The sequence below is a fragment of the Oncorhynchus nerka genome, linkage group LG13, assembly GCF_034236695.1.
Source record: "Oncorhynchus nerka isolate Pitt River linkage group LG13, Oner_Uvic_2.0, whole genome shotgun sequence".
Classification (NCBI taxonomy): domain Eukaryota; kingdom Metazoa; phylum Chordata; class Actinopteri; order Salmoniformes; family Salmonidae; genus Oncorhynchus; species Oncorhynchus nerka.
This window is the reverse complement of record NC_088408.1, coordinates 34,796,767-34,815,468: the sequence shown is the minus strand read 5'-3', so window position 1 is coordinate 34,815,468 and position 18,702 is coordinate 34,796,767. Positions and strand designations below refer to the sequence as shown.

The 18,702-nt window shown below is 44.3% G+C and overlaps 1 protein-coding gene across 1 annotated transcript in view; it reads right to left on the bottom strand.

The window, feature by feature from the left end:
* dcbld1 (discoidin, CUB and LCCL domain containing 1) overlaps positions 1-18,702 on the bottom strand; it is a 45,007-nt gene that overhangs the window by 5,495 nt on the left and 20,810 nt on the right. The window contains exons 7-14 of the mRNA XM_029676802.2: positions 17,863-17,903; positions 12,401-12,607; positions 8,517-8,638; positions 8,147-8,294; positions 6,113-6,217; positions 5,949-6,027; positions 1,431-1,480; positions 916-1,035 (exon numbers count right to left, since the gene is read on the bottom strand). Coding sequence (XP_029532662.2) covers positions 916-1,035; positions 1,431-1,480; positions 5,949-6,027; positions 6,113-6,217; positions 8,147-8,294; positions 8,517-8,638; positions 12,401-12,607; positions 17,863-17,903 — 872 coding nt within the window. The remainder of the gene's footprint in view (positions 1-915; positions 1,036-1,430; positions 1,481-5,948; positions 6,028-6,112; positions 6,218-8,146; positions 8,295-8,516; positions 8,639-12,400; positions 12,608-17,862; positions 17,904-18,702) is intronic.

Below are 18,702 nucleotides of genomic sequence, written 5' to 3'. Positions count from 1 at the left end.
GGAGCATACAGCACCCAGGGAGAAGGGAATTCTAATTATTATATTTAGCCCCAGTCACAAAAGGTATGGATTTTTAGGGGGCGTTACAGCCACACAACCGGGATGCCGGTGGGAAATTCGAGGCATTATCAAGTGTATGTTAAATTGTGAATGAGAGAATGATGAAGTGTGTACAGCCTGCGCAAAAAACAAAGCAGAGCTCATGCCTTTAATGTGACTTTTTTTCAAATCATTGGAGTTTCATCATGCATGTATTAAAAATTTAAACGTATAACCCAACGTTTGTAGAACAATTAAAGTTACATTAATTCATATAAATGAAGCATATAGGAGTACCTATTTATTTGTTAAACGCTCAACACAGAATTGCCGCATGTGCACACTCCATCAAATTGTTTGGAGAAAATATCCCTTCTATTTTATTCAGCTTTGTAAAATAATATAAAATAATGCCACGGAATTCTAAGCTAATCTTGTCCACTAAATGAACCAGTGTAGCCCACAGCCATATGGCATAGTTAGATCAGGACCTAACATAAGGACAACTCAGAGTATGCTATTCTGTTCTTCTGAAATAGACTACATTTTCTTAATTTCATGTTTCTTTAGAACTTATTGTGAAGGTGTAGGCTATATTACATTGATTTATTAAACTGGATTTATTAAAATGTAGATGTTCCAAAAGGTCTGCATCAGTGGCTTGTAGGTTATGTGTGGAAGCCAGGAGATGCTAAAAGTGTTCATATTAATTACCGTGGGACCGGCAGTTATTTGTTTGACAATCACCGGCTGACGAAATTTCGTGACCGCCACAGCCCTAGTGGTGCCTCCACAGAATGGTTCTATCTTCACTTCCATGGGTGCCTCAGCCTCTTGAGTTGTGACGGACGTCTCAGTGAGTGCATGTGTCCTCACCTGCCATGGTGCTGGTGACCAGGTCAAGTTTCTGTATTGGGTCTTTCTCTGAACTGTAGCTGATGGTGAACTCTGTGGACTGGTGCCTGGCAAACGGCTGCTTGATCTGCTTCCAACAACCTGAGGGCCGGCAGGCAGTAAAAAGACAACTCCACAGACAGACATAATGACAGGACTCTAGCATGGAGAGAGAGCACATATATAAGCCCCAGATGCAAGCCCAGGCCTGACTGAATTTTCACTAACCACAACCCCCCACTACACAGCACAGACATGTTGTCACAGATCAACAAATGGGCTCTGGTAGTTTCATTAAAGCAGCCATAATGATAAGGAATGACATGTAACCTGTCCACTGACTGGGTATCACTATAACATGGATTATCCTGCCTACAGTTTGTAAACAATTCTAGGGCTCATCTTCACCATACATGTTGTTTCTCACAAAAAAATTATTCCATTTTGATGTGCAGTAATATGAATGACGTCTTTTACAATGTAAATCGTTCACTGACCTGGTTTCTGGGCATCTGAAGATCCGTACGAGTTCTCTTTTGTCTTCTTCCTGTGACAGAAAGACAAATGCCTTTGTGAACTCCAGTTACAGGGAGGACAGTGGTGCTCCCTCACCCCATTCCTCTGATAACCTCCTGGGGGGAGATGAGGCCCCACTGCCTGGCTCTGCTGAGCACCCCTTCTCTCGTTTCTCTTCCTTTTCCCCCTCTCCTCTCTGGGGAGTCATACAGCTGGCCACATCTTCTGACACTGACAGATGACCCCGTAAGGCATTAGCATGCTTCAGCCGAACCAAATGAGAGTGCTCGCATACTCTGTTAGAAAGACCTTCGCTTGAAAAACGAGGAAAAAAGTGTCAATAGTACTGTTTGTCCATTTTGAGAAGCAATAGCCACTTCCTAGTCTGAATTAGGGTTGCACATTTTCCATGTGAAGTTAAGCCCAGGAATTTTGCTTGAAATTCATCAAAGAAGTTAGCTTATGACAGTGAACCTTTTTTTTGTGGGATATACAAGGCAATTCTAGGTCTTGTGGCATATTTGGTTAAACTATCCCCAATTCAATGGAATTGCAACCGTCTGTATGCACAGTGCAGTCTTCCATCACATGTGCAGTGCACTCTTCCATCACATGTACACCTGATTTTCACGATCTTGCACACTAATGAGATGCTATTGAGCCCACACTACTACACTGTCTGAGACAAGGACCACATGCTTTCTGGTAAGTTTTGATTACAATACTGGGTGGAGTGAATATTTTATATGACATACATGTTTTTTAGTTAACTAGTAAATAGTAGCCTACAGCAAAGTGTGTTTAAATCATTTCTAACTAGTTAGTTTTTGCTACCATGTGGGTTTTTAGCTTGCCTGCTATCTGAGGAGTGTTAATTCACCTGTTTCCATACATGTTTCATTTTTTAAATTTATTATCTTACGCAGGAGTTGTTTAATCTAACTGCTTAACTATTTATTGTATGTTTGTTTTTTTCCTATTTTTTTCTAATCTTTACAGGAAAATGCCATGGGCACTATCTGATGTGTGGAGACATTTCACTGCTTCTAATGTAGAAGTAAAAGCTGTGTACATTTTCAAATAATGTGTCAAAGCATATGAGAACAATGCAACAAAGATGCAGAATAATCTGAAGTGCATAAAGTTGCCTCAGCGCTCACAACAAGCAACCTCTGACAAAAGTCCCTCTACCTCTCTTCGAGGTGAAAATGACGAATCAAACACCTTATCAATAGCAACAGCTCACGGTCCTCCTGGAATCAGAAGTTTTTTTTTACCTCAATGGAGGAACGTAGTCAGAGAAATGCTGATTAATGTCTTGCTTGAGCTGTGTATGCAACTGATTCACCTCTTATGCTCACAAGCAATGTGTATTGGAAGACATTTCTGAATGTTCTTTGCCCAACATACACCCCTCCAACCAGACATACTTGATCTACTCATTTGCTGGATGCCGATTTCAGAATTCAAGTGAAGGTCAAGCAAATCATAGAGAAAGCAGACTGTATTGCAATCATCTCTGATGGGTGGTCAAATGTTTGTGGGCAAGGAATCATCTCCACCTCTCAACCAGTATTCTAAAAAGAGCACAGACACAAGGGACAACAGACACACCGGTCTCTACATTGCAGATGAGCTGAAGGCAGTCATCAATGACCTTGGACCACAGAAGGTTTGCACAGGTGACAGACAATGCTGCGAACATGAAGGCTGCTTGGTCTAAAGTGGAGAAGTCCTACCCTCACATCACACCCATTGGCTGTGCTGCTCATGCATTGAATCTGCTCCTCGGGGACATCAGACACTGAAAACAATGGATACACTCTAGAAGAGAGCCAAGGAAAATGGTTTGGTATGTGAAGGGTCATCAAGTTATAGCAGCAATCTACTTCATCTAGCAAAGTGAGAAGAATAAAAGCACCACATTGAAGCTGCCCAACAGCACCAGTTGGGGTGGTGTTGTCATCATGTTTGACAGTCTCCTGGAGGGGAAGGAGTCTCTCCAAGAAATGGCCATATCACAGTCTGCTGATATGGACAGCCCCATCAAGAGGATCCTCCTGGATGATGTATTTTGGGAGAGAGTGGTAAGCAGCCTGAAACCTATAGCAGTAGCACGGATTGAGGGAGACAATGCCATCCTGTCTGTTGCTCCAAGCAGATGAAACTGCAGTTCTGAAATACATCAAAAAGCATGAAGACTTCTGCCTGAAGCCCATACACACTGCAGTGTACATGTTGGACCCCAAGTATGCTGGCAAGAGCGTCCTGTCTGGTACAGAGATCAACAAGGCCAATGGTGTCATCACTACCGTGTTTCACCACCTTGTCCTGGATGAGAGAAAGTTTCTTGGCAGCCTGGCAAAGTACACTTCCAAGCAAGGGCTTTGGGATGGAGATGCAATATGGCAGTCGTGCCATCATATCTCATCAGCCACCTGGTGGAAGAGACTTCGTGGATCTGAGGCTCTTTCCCCTGTTGCCTCCATCATCCTACAAATCCCACAAACATCAACCACCTCAGAGCGCAACTGGTCCTTGTTTGGGGACACACACACCAAAACACACAACAGGCTGACCATTACAAGGGTTGAAAAATTGGTGGCCATCTGGTCAAATTTGAGGCTTTTTGATCCAGACAACGAACCATCCTCAACAAGGTTGGAAAGTGACAGTGAAGTTGAGGCCTCAGAGTCTGATGTTCAAGAGGTGGATATTGAGGAGGTGCAGGGAGAAGACAACCAAAGCTTTAGTTTCTAAACTATCATTTTACAGATGTATGTTGAAAACGTTTTTGGGAGATGCGATGGTTCATTGGGGATCATTCAATATTCCCTTTCTTTTGTTGTTCTGTGAAATCATCCCATGTGAAGAGTCAACTCATTTAATTAAAGTTCAACTTGTAACTAATTATTTATTTTTTCTATTGGAAGGATCTACTTATGATAAGGTAAAAGGTTTAGGTTTCTGTCTCAATAAGATATGGTAAATATATCCAATGCAAAAAACAGCTACATTTAATTGGTATTAATATTACATTTGTATATATTTCCATTTATTCCCAATGGAAGTTTCCACCTCTGAATATTCCCCTAACGAAGACTCAAGAAATCTGTCATTCATTTTGAAGTTTTTGCCGAGATCTTAGAAGCGCAAATTTTTATCTAACCAAGTTGTTTGGTTCATTATTTCTTAATGAAAAAAACTACATGAAAACGAGTCATCTCTCATTGAATGGCAACAAAGACTTTATTGAATAATCCCTACTGGGTTTTTTTGCACTTTTTACCCCTTTTTTCTCCCCAATTTTGTGATATCCAAATTGGTACTTAGTCTTGTCCCAACACTGCAACTCCCAGACGGACTTGGGAGAGGCGAAGGTTGAGAGCCATGCGTCCTCCGAAACACGTCCCTGCCAAGCCGCACCGCTTCTTGACACACTGCTCGCTTTACCCGGAAGCCAGCCGCACCAATGTGTCAGAAGAAACACCATACAGCTGGGGACTGAAGTCAGCGTGCATGTGCCCGGCCTCCACAAGGAGTCGCTAGAGCGGTATTGGACAAGGACATCCCCGCTGGCCAAACCCTCCACTAACCCGGACAATGCTTGGCCAATTGTGCGCCGCCTCATGGGTCTCCCGGTTAAGGCCGGCTGTGACACAGCCCGGGATCAAACCCGGATCAGTAGTGATGCCTCTAGCACTGCGATGCAGTACCTTAGACCGCTGTGCCACTCAGGAGGCCCTATAATCCCCACTGTTGACCAATCACAGACAAAGAAGCGCAAACTTCAGCTACCGACTTCGGCTTGCCTCCAGAAAGAAAATGTGCCGGAACAGCCGACCAAACAAACATTTCACAAAATATTGTCATAATATAACCGCTAACTCTTCCGAACTGTTTTGGCTGGGAAGCTTGAGGAAGCTTTTAAGCCCCTCTACCTTCCACCTCCACATAACCAAAGACAACAAAGGCTGATAATAAAAAGATGAATGGTATACAACCACATATGTGTTGTGCATCCTCCTCCAGTGTTCTCTCACTGACACGAATGACTGTGGTTGTGTTGGTGGTCAGGCTTGTTATGTTAGCTGAGCAACAGACAGGCAGCTATTTCAAAGGACCGTTCTAGGAATCTTCCTGACCCTCATTGTCCCATACATCTCTCCCTTGCTCCAATCTCTTCCTTGTCCTCACCTCTCTCTTTTCCTGAAAAGATCTCCTCCTCAGGCACATCCATACTGACAGACACACAGGCAGACAGACGACATCTCCCACACATAATTAACAGACATCGTCTAGAGAGTAGGCACACGGTAGAGAGAACAAGCGGCTACAGGGCCATATAAGGTCAGGCCAATCTGAGCTCGTCAGTCACGTTGTCATGGGGACTGGAACCCCATGAGTCATTAAGGTGCAAGCTCTTCTTACAGGACCTTACACTACCGTCTCTAAAAGCATTACATTATCTATTCAAATGACATGAACGACCCACTTACTTCTGCAGCATTTTGAATAGACAAATCCCAATGAGCACCACAGATAAGACTGTGGGTACGATGATGATGGCCAGCTTTACTGAGAATAGAGAGGAGAGAGCATGTTAGCCAGCTATGACACAAACAAACATCTGGTGGAAGCAATGTTTTAATGAGATGGGTACCTAGGTCTGCCTGGGAGGGCAACGGCTCCGTGATCTCCTCGTCCCCCACCGGAGGCTTGGGTTTGGTGGGTACCGTCTCCAGGGTGATCTGGGATGACATGTTCACTGAGGGTAAAGAGGGAAAGGGAGAAGAGTGGTAGCGAGTGAGAGAGAGTGAGCGTTGAACGATCAACAGGTGTGCCAATAACATTCAGCAAAATTACAGATCTATCCTACTTCCCCACTTTATAGTAAATGTACTGTAAAACAATAGGTCAGTTCCCTACAGGAGCTGATCTTCCTCACCAAAGCTTCTCTAAAAGGCAGTCATCAATCGCAATTACTGACTCACTGATAACACCATCTTGTCCTGCAGCCAAACCCACTCAACCAGACTGTTACAGTGGGGAGAACAAGTATTTGATACACTGCCGATTTTGCAGGTTTTCCAACTTACAAAGCATGTAGAGGTCTGTATTTTTTTATCATAGGTACACTTCAACTGTGAGAGACGGAATCTAAAACAAAAATCCAGAAAAATCACATTGTATGATTTTTAAGTCATTCATTTGCATTTTATTGCATGACATAAGTATTTGATACATCAGAAAAGCAGAACTTAATATTTGGTACAGAAACCTTTGTTTGCAATTACAGAGATCATACGTTTCCTGTAGTTCTTGACCAGGTTTGCACACACTGCAGCAGGGATTTTGGCCCACTCCTCTATACAGACCTTCTCCAGATCCTTCAGGTTTCGGTGCTGTCGCTGGGCAATACGGACTTTCAGCTCCCTCCAAAGATTTTCTATTGGGTTCAGGTCTGGAGACTGGTTAGGCCACTCCAGGACCTTGAGATGCTTCTCACTCACTCCTTAGTTGCCCTAGCTGTGTGTTTCGGGTCGTTGTCATGCTGGAAGACCCAGCCATGACCCATCTTCAATGCTCTTACTGAGGGAAGGAGGTTGTTGGCCAAGATCTCGCGATACATGGCCCCATCTATCCTCCCCTCAATACGGTGCAGTCGTCCTGTCCCCTTTGCAGAAAAGCATCCCCAAAGAATGATGTTTCCACCACCATGCTTCACGGTTGGGATGGTGTTCTTGGGGTTGTACTCGTCCTTCTTCTTCCTCCAAACACAGCGAGTGGAGTTTAGACCAAAAAGCTCTCTTTTTGTCTCATCAGACCACATGACCTTCTCCCATTCCTCCTCTGGATCATCCAGATGGTCATTGGCAAACTTCAGACGGGCCTGGACATGCGCTGGCTTGAGCAGGGGCACCTTGCGTGCGCTGCAGGATTTTAATCCATGACGGCGTAGTGTGTTACTAATGGTTTTCTTTGAGACTGTGGTCCCAGCTCTCTTCAGGTCATTGACCAGATCCTGCCGTGTAGTTCTGGGCTGATCCCTCACCTTCCTCATGATCATTGATGCCCCACGAGGTGAGATCTTGCATGGAGCCCCAGACCGAGGGTGATTGGCCATCATCTTGAACTTCTTCCATTTTCTAATAATTGCGCCAACAGTTGTTGCCTTCTCACCAAGCCGCTTGTCTATTGTCCTGTAACCCATCCCAGCCTTCTGCAGGTCTACAATTTTATCCCTGATATCCTTACACAGCTCTCTGGTCTTGGCCATTGTGGAGAGGTTGGAGTCTGTTTGATTGAGTGTGTGGACAGGTGTCTTTTATACAGGTAACGAGTTCAAACAGGTGCAGTTAATACAGGTAATGAGTGGAGAACAGGAGGGCTTCTTAAAGAAAAACTAACAGGTCTGTGAGAGCCGGAATTCTTACTGGTTGGTAGGTGATCAAATACTTATGTCATGCAATAAAATGCAAATTAATTACTTTAAAAAAAAATCATACAATGTGATTTTCTGGATTTTTGTTTTAGATTCCGTCTCTCACAGTTGAAGTGTACCTATGACAAAAATTACAGACCTCTACATGCTTTGTAAGTAGGAAAACCTGCAAAATCATCAGTGTATCAAATACTTGTTCTCCCCACTGTATATTTCTGCTGTAGTCAGGTTAGATGTGGTTAGGATTTGTACCTCTGACATAGTTGCAGCCCAGCAGCTCTACCGTCATGGCAATCCTCTGGTGCCAGGTTTGAGGTATGATGCGCAAATAGCGGGCTATGATTGGAGGGTGGAAGGTGTTCCTGGTCTGATGCAGACTGTCCTGGTTCCCCTCAAATACCTGACCGGGAGAAAGGGAGAGACCGAGAGAGAGAGAGGAGAGGGCCAGAAGGACTGGCAAGCATTCTTGTGACTCATGAGTAACAGAAGACATTGATTATGCATATAGGAAGGTCTGTTGTTGTACAATAATGTATAAAGACAGTTAATTATGGAACAATAGACATAACAGGCAATTGAATATGGAAGTCAGATATCAGACAACTGGATTTGGAATACTCACCATGTACTGTGTACTATTGTTCTGTGTGTAGGTCCTCCACTGACGACTCTCCTTGTGATCGATCACGAAGCTCATCACATAGTAGTCATAGTCCAACATTGTGGAGCCAGTCGTGATAATTCCTGTAAAACAAAAACAGAGCGCATTTTCTTTCTATTGTTCAGCATGTCCCCCCCCCTTTAAATATTTTCTCTCGGTGTCCGAGGCAGTGATGTCACCCATTAGTCAGTCCTGGAATGTACTGGAACTGGGACAGGAGACATCTCAGAGAGCAGAACAATCACTGAACCACCACGTGGAAACCGTCACAGTCATTTGCAGCTCCCAGACAGTATGATTGAGCATTTTTGTGGCAGATGAGCACCTGGCACTGGGCCAGAACAATATGGCGGCAGACGGGCGACCCGCAACATGTCATTACTCCACATTACACACGGCATTGTGGGTTATATGGAGACGCAGCACACCTATCATTATAGGAAATGACTGTCATAATTCCAATACAGGATCTCAGACCCTCAAGGTATTGAAAGTAACTATTGGATTGTTGGCTCATGGTTGAAATTGTACTTTTGGTGAACTTTGAGTGTAAGAGTTTCCAATTCATAATTGTTGAATCAAATCTAATTTTAAAGTTGTCACACGCAGAATACAACAGGTATTCCTTACAGTGAAATGCTTACTTACAAGCCCTTAACCAACAATGTTTTAAGAAGTTAAGAAAATAAATAATATTAAGTGTTAAGTAAAAAAAAAGAGATAAGTAGAAAATACAAAAGTTACAAATAATTCAACAGCAGCAGTTACATAACAAGTGAGGCAATATACAGGGGATACCAGTACAGAGTCAATATACAGGGGATACCAGTACAGAGTCAATGTGCAGGGGATACCAGTACAGAGTCAATATACAGGGGATACCAGTACAGAGTCAATATACAGGGGATACCAGTACAGAGTCAATATACAGGGGATACCAGTACAGAGTCAATATACAGGGGATACCAGTACAGAGTCAATATACAGGGGATACCAGTACAGAGTCAATATACAGGGGATACCAGTACAGAGTCAATGTGCAGGGGGCACCGGTTAATTGAGGTAATATGTACATGTAGGTAGAGTTTATTAAAGTGACTATGCATAGATTATAAACAGAGAGTAGCAGAAGTGTAAAAGAGGGGTCTGGGTAGCCCTTTGATTAGCTGTTCAGGAGTCTTACGGTTTGGGGGGGGGTAGAAGCTGTTAAGAAGCCTTTTGGACCTCGACAATTACAGGGGATACGCAGAGTCAATATACAGGGATACCGCTCAATACTGGGATACCAGCAGGTAGCAGAGAGAACAGTCTATGACTAGGGTGGCTGAAGTCTGAAAATGTTTAGGTCCTTCCTCTGACACCGCCTAATATAGAGGTCTTGGATGGCAGGAAGCTTGGCCCCAGTGATGTACTGTGTCATAGGCACTACCCTCTGTAGTGCCTTGCGGTACGGAGTCAATATGCAGGGGATAGCTGTTAAGAATATTTTGGATTTATTAAAGTGACTTAGCTCCGAGTCAATGCAGTTGCTCCCGGACAGCCCGATGATTAAAATGGCACTACCAGTACAGAGTCAATATACAGCGTGCTTGGTCCTCCTTTTCCTGTAGTCCACAATCATCTCCTTTGTCTTGATCACGTTGAGGGAGAGGTTGTTGTCCTGGCACCACATGGTCAGGTCTCTGACCTCCCTATAGGCTGTCTCATTGTTGTCCGTGATCAGGCCTACCGCTGTTGTGTCATCAAACTTGATGATGGGGTTGGATTCTTGCCTGGCCATGCAGTCATGAGTGAACAGGGAGTACAGGAGCGGACTGAGCACCTCATCCCTGAGGGACCTGTATGTTGAGGAGCAGCGTGGTGGATGGGTTGTTCCCTACCTTTACCACCTGGGGGCGGCCCGTCAGGAAGTCCACAATCTAGTTGCAGAGGGGGGTTTTAGTAGCAGGGTCCTTAGCTTAGTGATGAGCTTTGAGGGCACTATGGGGTTGAACACTGAGCTGTAGTCAAATAATAGCATTCTCACATAGGTGGGGAAGGGCAGTGTGGAGTGCAATAGAGATTGCATCATTTGTGGATCTGTTGGGGTGGTATGCAAATTGGAGTGGGTCTAGGATAATGGGGTTGATGTGAGCCATGACCAGCCTTTCAAAGCACTTCATGGCTACATAAAAATGAGTGCTACGGATCGGTAATCATTTAGGCAGGTTACCTTCGTGTTCTTGGGCACCTGGACTATGGTGGTCTGCTTGAAACAGGGACAGGATGAAAATGTCAATGAAGACACTTGCCTGTTGGTCAGTGCATAATTGGAATACACGTCCTGGTAATCCGTCTGGTCCTGCGGCCTTGTGACCTGTTGAAAGGTCTTACTAACATTGGCTACGGAGAGCGTGATCACACAGTCGTTCGGAACAGCTGGTGCTCTCATGCATGTTTCAGTGTTACTTGCCTCAAAACGAGCATAGAAGTAATTTAGCTCGTCTGGTATGTTCGTGTAACTGGGCAGCTCGTGGCTGTGCTTCCCTTTGTTGTCTGTAATAGTTTGCAAGCCCTGCCACATCTGACGAGCGTCGGAGCCGGTGAGGTACGATTCGATCTTAGTCCTGTATTGAAGCTTTGCCTGTTTGATGGTTCGTCGGAGGGCATAGCGGGATTCTTACAGGCTTGCGGATTAGAATCCCGCTCCTTGAAAGCGGCAGCTCAGTGCAGACGTTGCCTGTAATCCATGGCATGTACGTACAGTCACTCTGGGGACGACGTCATCGATGCACTTATTGATGAAGCCAGTTACTGATGTGGTGTACTCCTCAATGCCATCAGAAGAATCCCGGAACATATTCTGACAACAGAAATTCAATCTACCATAATGTGATTATGAGAAAAGCATGACCGTCTAGGAAAGGGTTGTATTCCTCAGACTATAGAATCTTATGATTGTTGCACAACAACAATTCTACTATAAAAGTGCTTCCATTTTCAATAGCCCGCATTCCAATCAATACAATGTTCCCCTTAACTCTGAATTTCAGAAACAGCAGACATTCTTCATTGACTGGAACCCAATGTGTTGTAAAGCAGCATGACATTAACTTGTGACTTGCTGACTACACACACACCACGCTCAAAATAAATTGTGTCCGGCATGGTCCTATATTTAAACCAGACTTTGTAAGTCTCTCTCTTATTTGTAGAGGAGCAATACAGAGGGGCATTCTCTAACGCTGTGTGTGTGTGTGTGTGTGTGCACATGTGCCACGGTTTGGCAGTGGTGAGCCGCCCTCCAGAGTTAAATCACGAGACAGACCCCTTTATAAGGATAACTATCCCCTCTAAAACAACCTTAATCCCTGGATTCCATTTCTATCCTTCCTCTGCTTTTTCCGACAGATGTGTTCATGTTGCGCCTTAGCGGGGGCGGGGGGGGGCAGCCAGGCAGGAGAGAGTTAAAACTGAAGGCCTGTTTTTATATTGATGCCACGGAGGGAGGAACTCTACAGCAAAGCTCTGCCATTGATCCTTTATGACTTGGCCAAGAACACCAGGGCTCCTACTTAATTACGGTTAACGGTTACAGTATGCTGAGCACGGAGCAGGCCCAGTAAGAAGGGATTGCCATTCATCAGGACAGAGAGCGTGGCAACGGTGAAAATATGTACCAGTAGGCTACAACCAAATCTCAAAATTCCAACAACAAAAAAACTTAAGCGTCGCCTGGTAACCCAAAGGCATGATGGGCAAGCAAGACATGCTCTATAGGGTATGGAGCCAATATGGGAATCCAAATAAATCCTGAGAAAAAAAACAGTGCACTACTTATCTTCTGAGTAGGACTCTTATCTCACCTGTGATCCTCTTCTTCTCCCCCAGGTCCAGCAGGAGCCACTGCAGGCTGTCGTTCTGGTCTGCAGCCCAGGAGCGGCTCCCTGATCCTGGGTCAGCCTGGGAGCTGTTGGGCGCCCAGTCAGACTGATGACCCATCTCCCCTGCCCTCTTCCACCATGAACTGGCACTCACAGACACTGTCCGCAGCACTGACTGGTTCTTACATTCTAGAAAACAACAAAGGAAGAGGAAAAAGTAAATAAGTTTAATTCAGGAGAATTTTAAGTTAACGGAAATATTTCCACTGTCTCCCTCCAACATGACTGCTTGTTTTTGTGTTTCTGGTTTATTATGGATTATAAGTGATGAAGTTTAAAACCAAATTCAAAGGAGAGGGACTGTATATTGTTCCTCAACTTTGCACCAGCGTTTAATTAACATAAAACGCATGTGGAACCAATAACACAGCCACTCGTGGCGAGCATTGACTCAACAGGAAAATGTACACGTCATAAAAATCCGCCTCTGTACTCCTAACTGGAGTCACATGTTGTAAAAATATATTTTAAAAAAGAGCACAAAGGCAGTGGAGAAGCATTAGGGGAATCTGAGCCCAGCTTTCCTAAAACCCACTTCTTTCTGAGGGGAGACATTCTGTCAGAACAGTCACAGGAGCACCTAGTCTGACTAAAGCCCTGTCGACTCCACAACTAACTAAAACCCTATGTAACAACTATGACTAAAGCCCTGTCAACTAGTCAACAAGCTAAACCCTTATGCACTAGGACCCTAAGGCAGCTATGACTCCTGTATTCATCACCATTCCAACATAATGAGTGTGTGGACAGAGGACAGTCAATAAGGAGCTAGTCTTGATTAAAGTGCAGGACATCGACGTTCTTGATGAGCTCATGAAGCTTCCAGACTAGGGAAAGTATGTCATGGCAGCATTTGTCAGTGGCAGGACATTTGTCAATGTGTCACGTGAACATTGACGCTGTCTAAGTCAAATCGGAGAGATCTCTCCACTCAAAAGATAGATTTGTTAAAGGGAGTAGTCGTCGAGGCAATAAGCTAACGGTCACATATTAAAGGCCAATAGTCCACGAGAAACATAACTGAATTGGAAATGTTTCACATCACAAGTTCTTAGAAACCGGTATCGTTGTCCAGTTACTGAGCGCAAATATGACTAATACATGCAGTCAATCTGCGGTTGTATCATCACGTGTCTGAATTAATACTTCTGCTCTCTATACTTAACACCAACGGTTTCATTTCAAATCTTATTCATCACGGGCTTCGTAAACAACAGGCGTAGACTAACAGTCAAATGCTGACGGGCCCTTTCCAACAATGCAGAGAGAAAGGAGAAATAGAAAAGTAGTAATAATACAAATAAATAGACAATGAGTAACGAATAAATAGACAAATAAATATATAAATTAAATAAATAAATAAATAAATAGACAATGAGTAACGAGTCGATGTGCAGAGGTACGAGGTAATAACTTGCCTATATACACTGGGTACCAGTACCGAGTCAATGTGCAGAGATATGTGGTAATAACTTGGCTATATACACTGGGTACCAGTACCGAGTCAATGTGCAGAGATATGGGGTAATAACTTGGCTATATACACTGGGTACTAGTACCGAGTCAATGTGCAGAGATATGTGGTAACAACTTGGCTATATACACTGGGTACCAGTAACGAGTCAATGTGCAGAGATATGTGGTAATAACTTGGCTATATACACTGGGTACCAGTACCGAGTCATGTGCAGAGATATGAGGTAATAACTTGGCTATATACACTGGGTACCAGTACCGAGTCAATGTGCAGAGATATGGGGTAATAACTTGGCTATATACACTGGGTACCAGTACCGAGTCAATGTGCAGAGATATGGGGTAATAACTTGGCTATATACACTGGGTACCAGTACCGAGTCAATGTGCAGAGATATGTCAATGTGCTGAGAGATATGTGGTAATAACTTGGCTATATACACTGGGTACCAGTACCGAGTCAATGTGCAGAGATATGGGGTAATAACTTGGATATATACACTGGGTACCAGTACCGAGTCATGTGCAGAGATATGGGGTAATAACTTGGCTATATACACTGGGTACCAGTACCGAGTCGATGTGCAGAGGTAATAACTTGGCTATATACACTGGGTACCAGTTCAGAGTCGATGTGCAGAGGTAATAACTTGGCTATATACACTGGGTACCAGTTCAGAGTCGATGTGCAGAGGTAATAACTTGGCTATATACACTGGGTACCAGTACCGAGTCAATGTGCAGAGATATGGGGTAATAACTTGGCTATATACACTGGGTACCAGTACCGAGTCAATGTGCAGAGATATGGGGTAATAACTTGGCTATATACACTGGGTACCAGTAACGAGTCAATGTGCAGAGATATGTGGTAATAACTTGGCTATATACACTGGGTACCAGTACCGAGTCAATGTGCAGAGATATGTGGTAATAACTTGGATATATACACTGGGTACCAGTACCGAGTCATGTGCAGAGATATGGGGTAATAACTTGGCTATATACACTGGGTACCAGTACCGAGTCAATGTGCAGAGATATGGGGCAATAACTTGGCTATATACACTGGGTACCAGTAACGAGTCAATGTGCAGAGATATGTGGTAATAACTTGGCTATATACACTGGGTACCAGTACCGAGTCATGTGCAGAGATATGGGGTAATAACTTGGCTATATACACTGGGTACCAGTACCGAGTCAATGTGCAGAGATATGGGGTAATAACTTGGCTATATACACTGGGTACCAGTACCGAGTCAATGTGCAGAGATATGTGGTAATAACTTGGCTATATACACTGGGTACCAGTAACGAGTCAATGTGCAGAGATATGTGGTAATAACTTGGATATATACACTGGGTACCAGTACCGAGTCATGTGCAGAGATATGGGGTAATAACTTGGCTATATACACTGGGTACCAGTACCGAGTCAATGTGCAGAGATATGGGGTAATAACTTGGATATATACACTGGGTACCAGTACCGAGTCGATGTGCAGAGGTAATAACTTGGCTATATACACTGGGTACCAGTTCAGAGTCGATGTGCAGAGGTAATAACTTGGCTATATACACTGGGTACCAGTTCAGAGTCGATGTGCAGAGGTAATAACTTGGCTGTGTTCAGAGTCGATGTGCAGAGGTAATAACTTGGCTATATACACTGGGTACCAGTACCGAGTCAATGTGCAGAGATATGGGGTAATAACTTGGCTATATACACTGGGTACCAGTACCGAGTCAATGTGCAGAGATATGTGGTAACAACTTGGCTATATACACTGGGTACCAGTAACGAGTCAATGTGCAGAGATATGTGGTAATAACTTGGCTATATACACTGGGTACCAGTACCGAGTCAATGTGCAGAGATATGGGGTAATAACTTGGCTATATACACTGGTACCAGTACCGAGTCAATGTGCAGAGATATGGGGTAATAACTTGGCTATATACACTGGGTACCAGTAACGAGTCAATGTGCAGAGATATGTGGTAATAAATTGGCTATATACACTGGGTACCAGTACCGAGTCAATGTGCAGAGATATGGGGTAATAACTTGGCTATATACACTGGGTACCAGTTCAGAGTCGATGTGCAGAGGTAATAACTTGGCTATATACACTGGGTACCAGTACAGAGTCAATGTGCAGAGATATGGGGTAATAACTTGGCTATATACACTGGGTACCAGTACCGAGTCAATGTGCAGAGATATGGGGTAACAACTTGGCTATATACACTGGGTACCAGTACCGAGTCAATGTGCAGAGATATGGGGTAACAACTTGGCTATATACACTGGGTACCAGTACCGAGTCAATGTGCAGAGATATGGGGTAATAACTTGGCTATATACACTGGGTACCAGTACCGAGTCAATGTGCAGAGGTACGAGTAATTGCGGTAGATATGTACATATAACTAGGAGCAAATAGATAATAGTAGAAGCAGCATACGTGAGGAGTCAAAAGGGTTTGTGCAAAAAGGGTCGATGCAGTTAGTTAAATAGTTAACCAAATAGCTACCCGGACTAACTATTTAGCAGCCTAATGGCTTGGGGGTAGGAGCTGTTCAGGGTCCTCTGACTCCGCCTGGTATAGAGATCCTGGATGACAGTGTGCTCGGCCCCAGTGAAGTACCGGGTCGTACACACTACCCTCTGTAGCGCCTTGCAGCCAGATGCCAAGCAGTTGCCATACTGGCAGCGATGTAGCCAGTCAAGATGCTCTCAATGTTGCAGCTGTAGAACTTTGAAGATCTGAGGGCCCGTGCCAAATCTTTTCAGCCACCTAAGGGGGAAGAAGCGTTGTCATGCCCTCTTCACGACTGTGTTGGTGTGTGGACCATGATAGATACTTATTGATGTGGACACAGAGGAACTTGAAGATGACGCAGCCTATGGGGACGTGCTCAGCCCTCGGTTTCCTGTAGTCCACGATCAGCTCCTTTGTCGTGCTGATGTTGAGGGGAGAGGTTGTTGTCCTGGCACCACACGGCCAGGTCCCCTCCCTATAGGCTGGTCTCATCGTCGTCGGTGATTCGGCCTACCACTGTCGTGTCGTCAGCAAATTTAATGATGGTGTTGGAGTTATGCATAGCCACTTAGTCGTGAGTGAACAGAGAGTACAGGATGGGACTAAGCACGCACCCCTGAGGGGTCCCAGTGTTGAGGGTTAGCGTGGCGGATGGGTTGTTGCCTATCCTCACCACTCGGGGGAGGCCCGTCAGGAAGTCCAGGATCCAGTTGAAGAGGGAGGTGTTCAGTCCCAGGGTCCTTAGCTTAGTGATGAGATTGGAGGGCACTATGGTGTTGAACGCTGAGCTGTAGTCAATGAACAGCATTTTCACATAGGTGTTCCTCTTGTCCAGGTGGGAGGGGGAAATGTGGAGTGCAATATAGATTGCACCCTCTGTGGATCTGTTGGGGCGGTATGCAAATTGGAGTGGGTCCAGGGTCTCTGGGAGGATGTGAATGTGATTATTTGTGGGTGTTCCCTGGAGGCCTGCCTGCCTGCTGTGAGATAGCCAGAGCCTATCTATCCATCTCTCTCCACAGGTAGAGTTGACTAACTGGATGAAACTGTGCCAGATTGCAAACAGCCGTATTAAAATAAACAGACAGGAGATAAGGGGCTCCCATGCTTCCCAAGATAAGATTCGACTACCTTAACTTTCATTTTTTCCAAATCAAGTAGGTATTTTGCCCATTTGGCACCTGTTAACTGAACTATTTCCTTTTTCAACACCTATCAGCAAATTGTCAGAAAAGTCAGCATACTATTTTTCATTTAGTAAGTTGTATGTTGGCTTTGACAAATTCAGCACATTTTGTTTGAAATACAAATATTTAAAAGCATAAAATCAGTAGCGAATGAGAACAAAACAAATCTTACCATTAGTGACGAACGTGAAGAGAGCGTCGGACAAAGAACCGCTGGAAGAAGAAAAATAAGATTTCCATCAATGGCGGACTTCAACGATTACAATGATACACAGAGGGCCTGCCATTGTGGAGGAACATCCATTGTGGCCACAAAGGAGCATCCCCACCCCGTTGTCTTTCCAAATCAGCCTTCCCCCAGGACCCAGTGCCTCGTTTCCCCTCCCCTTCTACACTCTCTGTGGAGTCTCTTCTCTCCTCGCTGCCTGTAACTAGGGGATTAACCTGAACACATTAAGACACCGGGGGTGAATTAAAGGGAGCTTGTCGGAAGAATAATCTTTCTCAGCCATCACTCAATATCCTGTCATTTTCACCAGCTTCCTGAATCTGATGTCTCTGAACAGTTCAAAAAAGCAGATATGGTGGTTCAATTATATTTTGGGACGATTACAGAGGTGTGTCAAACTACAAAAAGATAAAACACTTTAATGTAGGTAATACATTTCACCTGAGTGTCAAAATAATCAAAGTATCTCAGTCAAAACGTAACTGATCCTGCTACAACGTGGATACAGTACGAACAACACACAGGTTTCCATCGTGATTTGACATCATCCAATTTCATATTACAAACAAGATATTGATCTTTTCTTCCAGAGACAGAGACTTACATCTTCTGGAGGTGGGATGGGGCTTGAGTGAAAGCGATGTTTTTCCTTCCAGAATTTCATGTCCAAATCCAGCAGAATCCAACGGGAAAATGTCAAACTTGCCTTAACAGCGTCCAATACGTTCTGCATTTCATTCATACCACCTTAAGTTGGAGTGCTGCAGTTAACAGTGGGTTCTG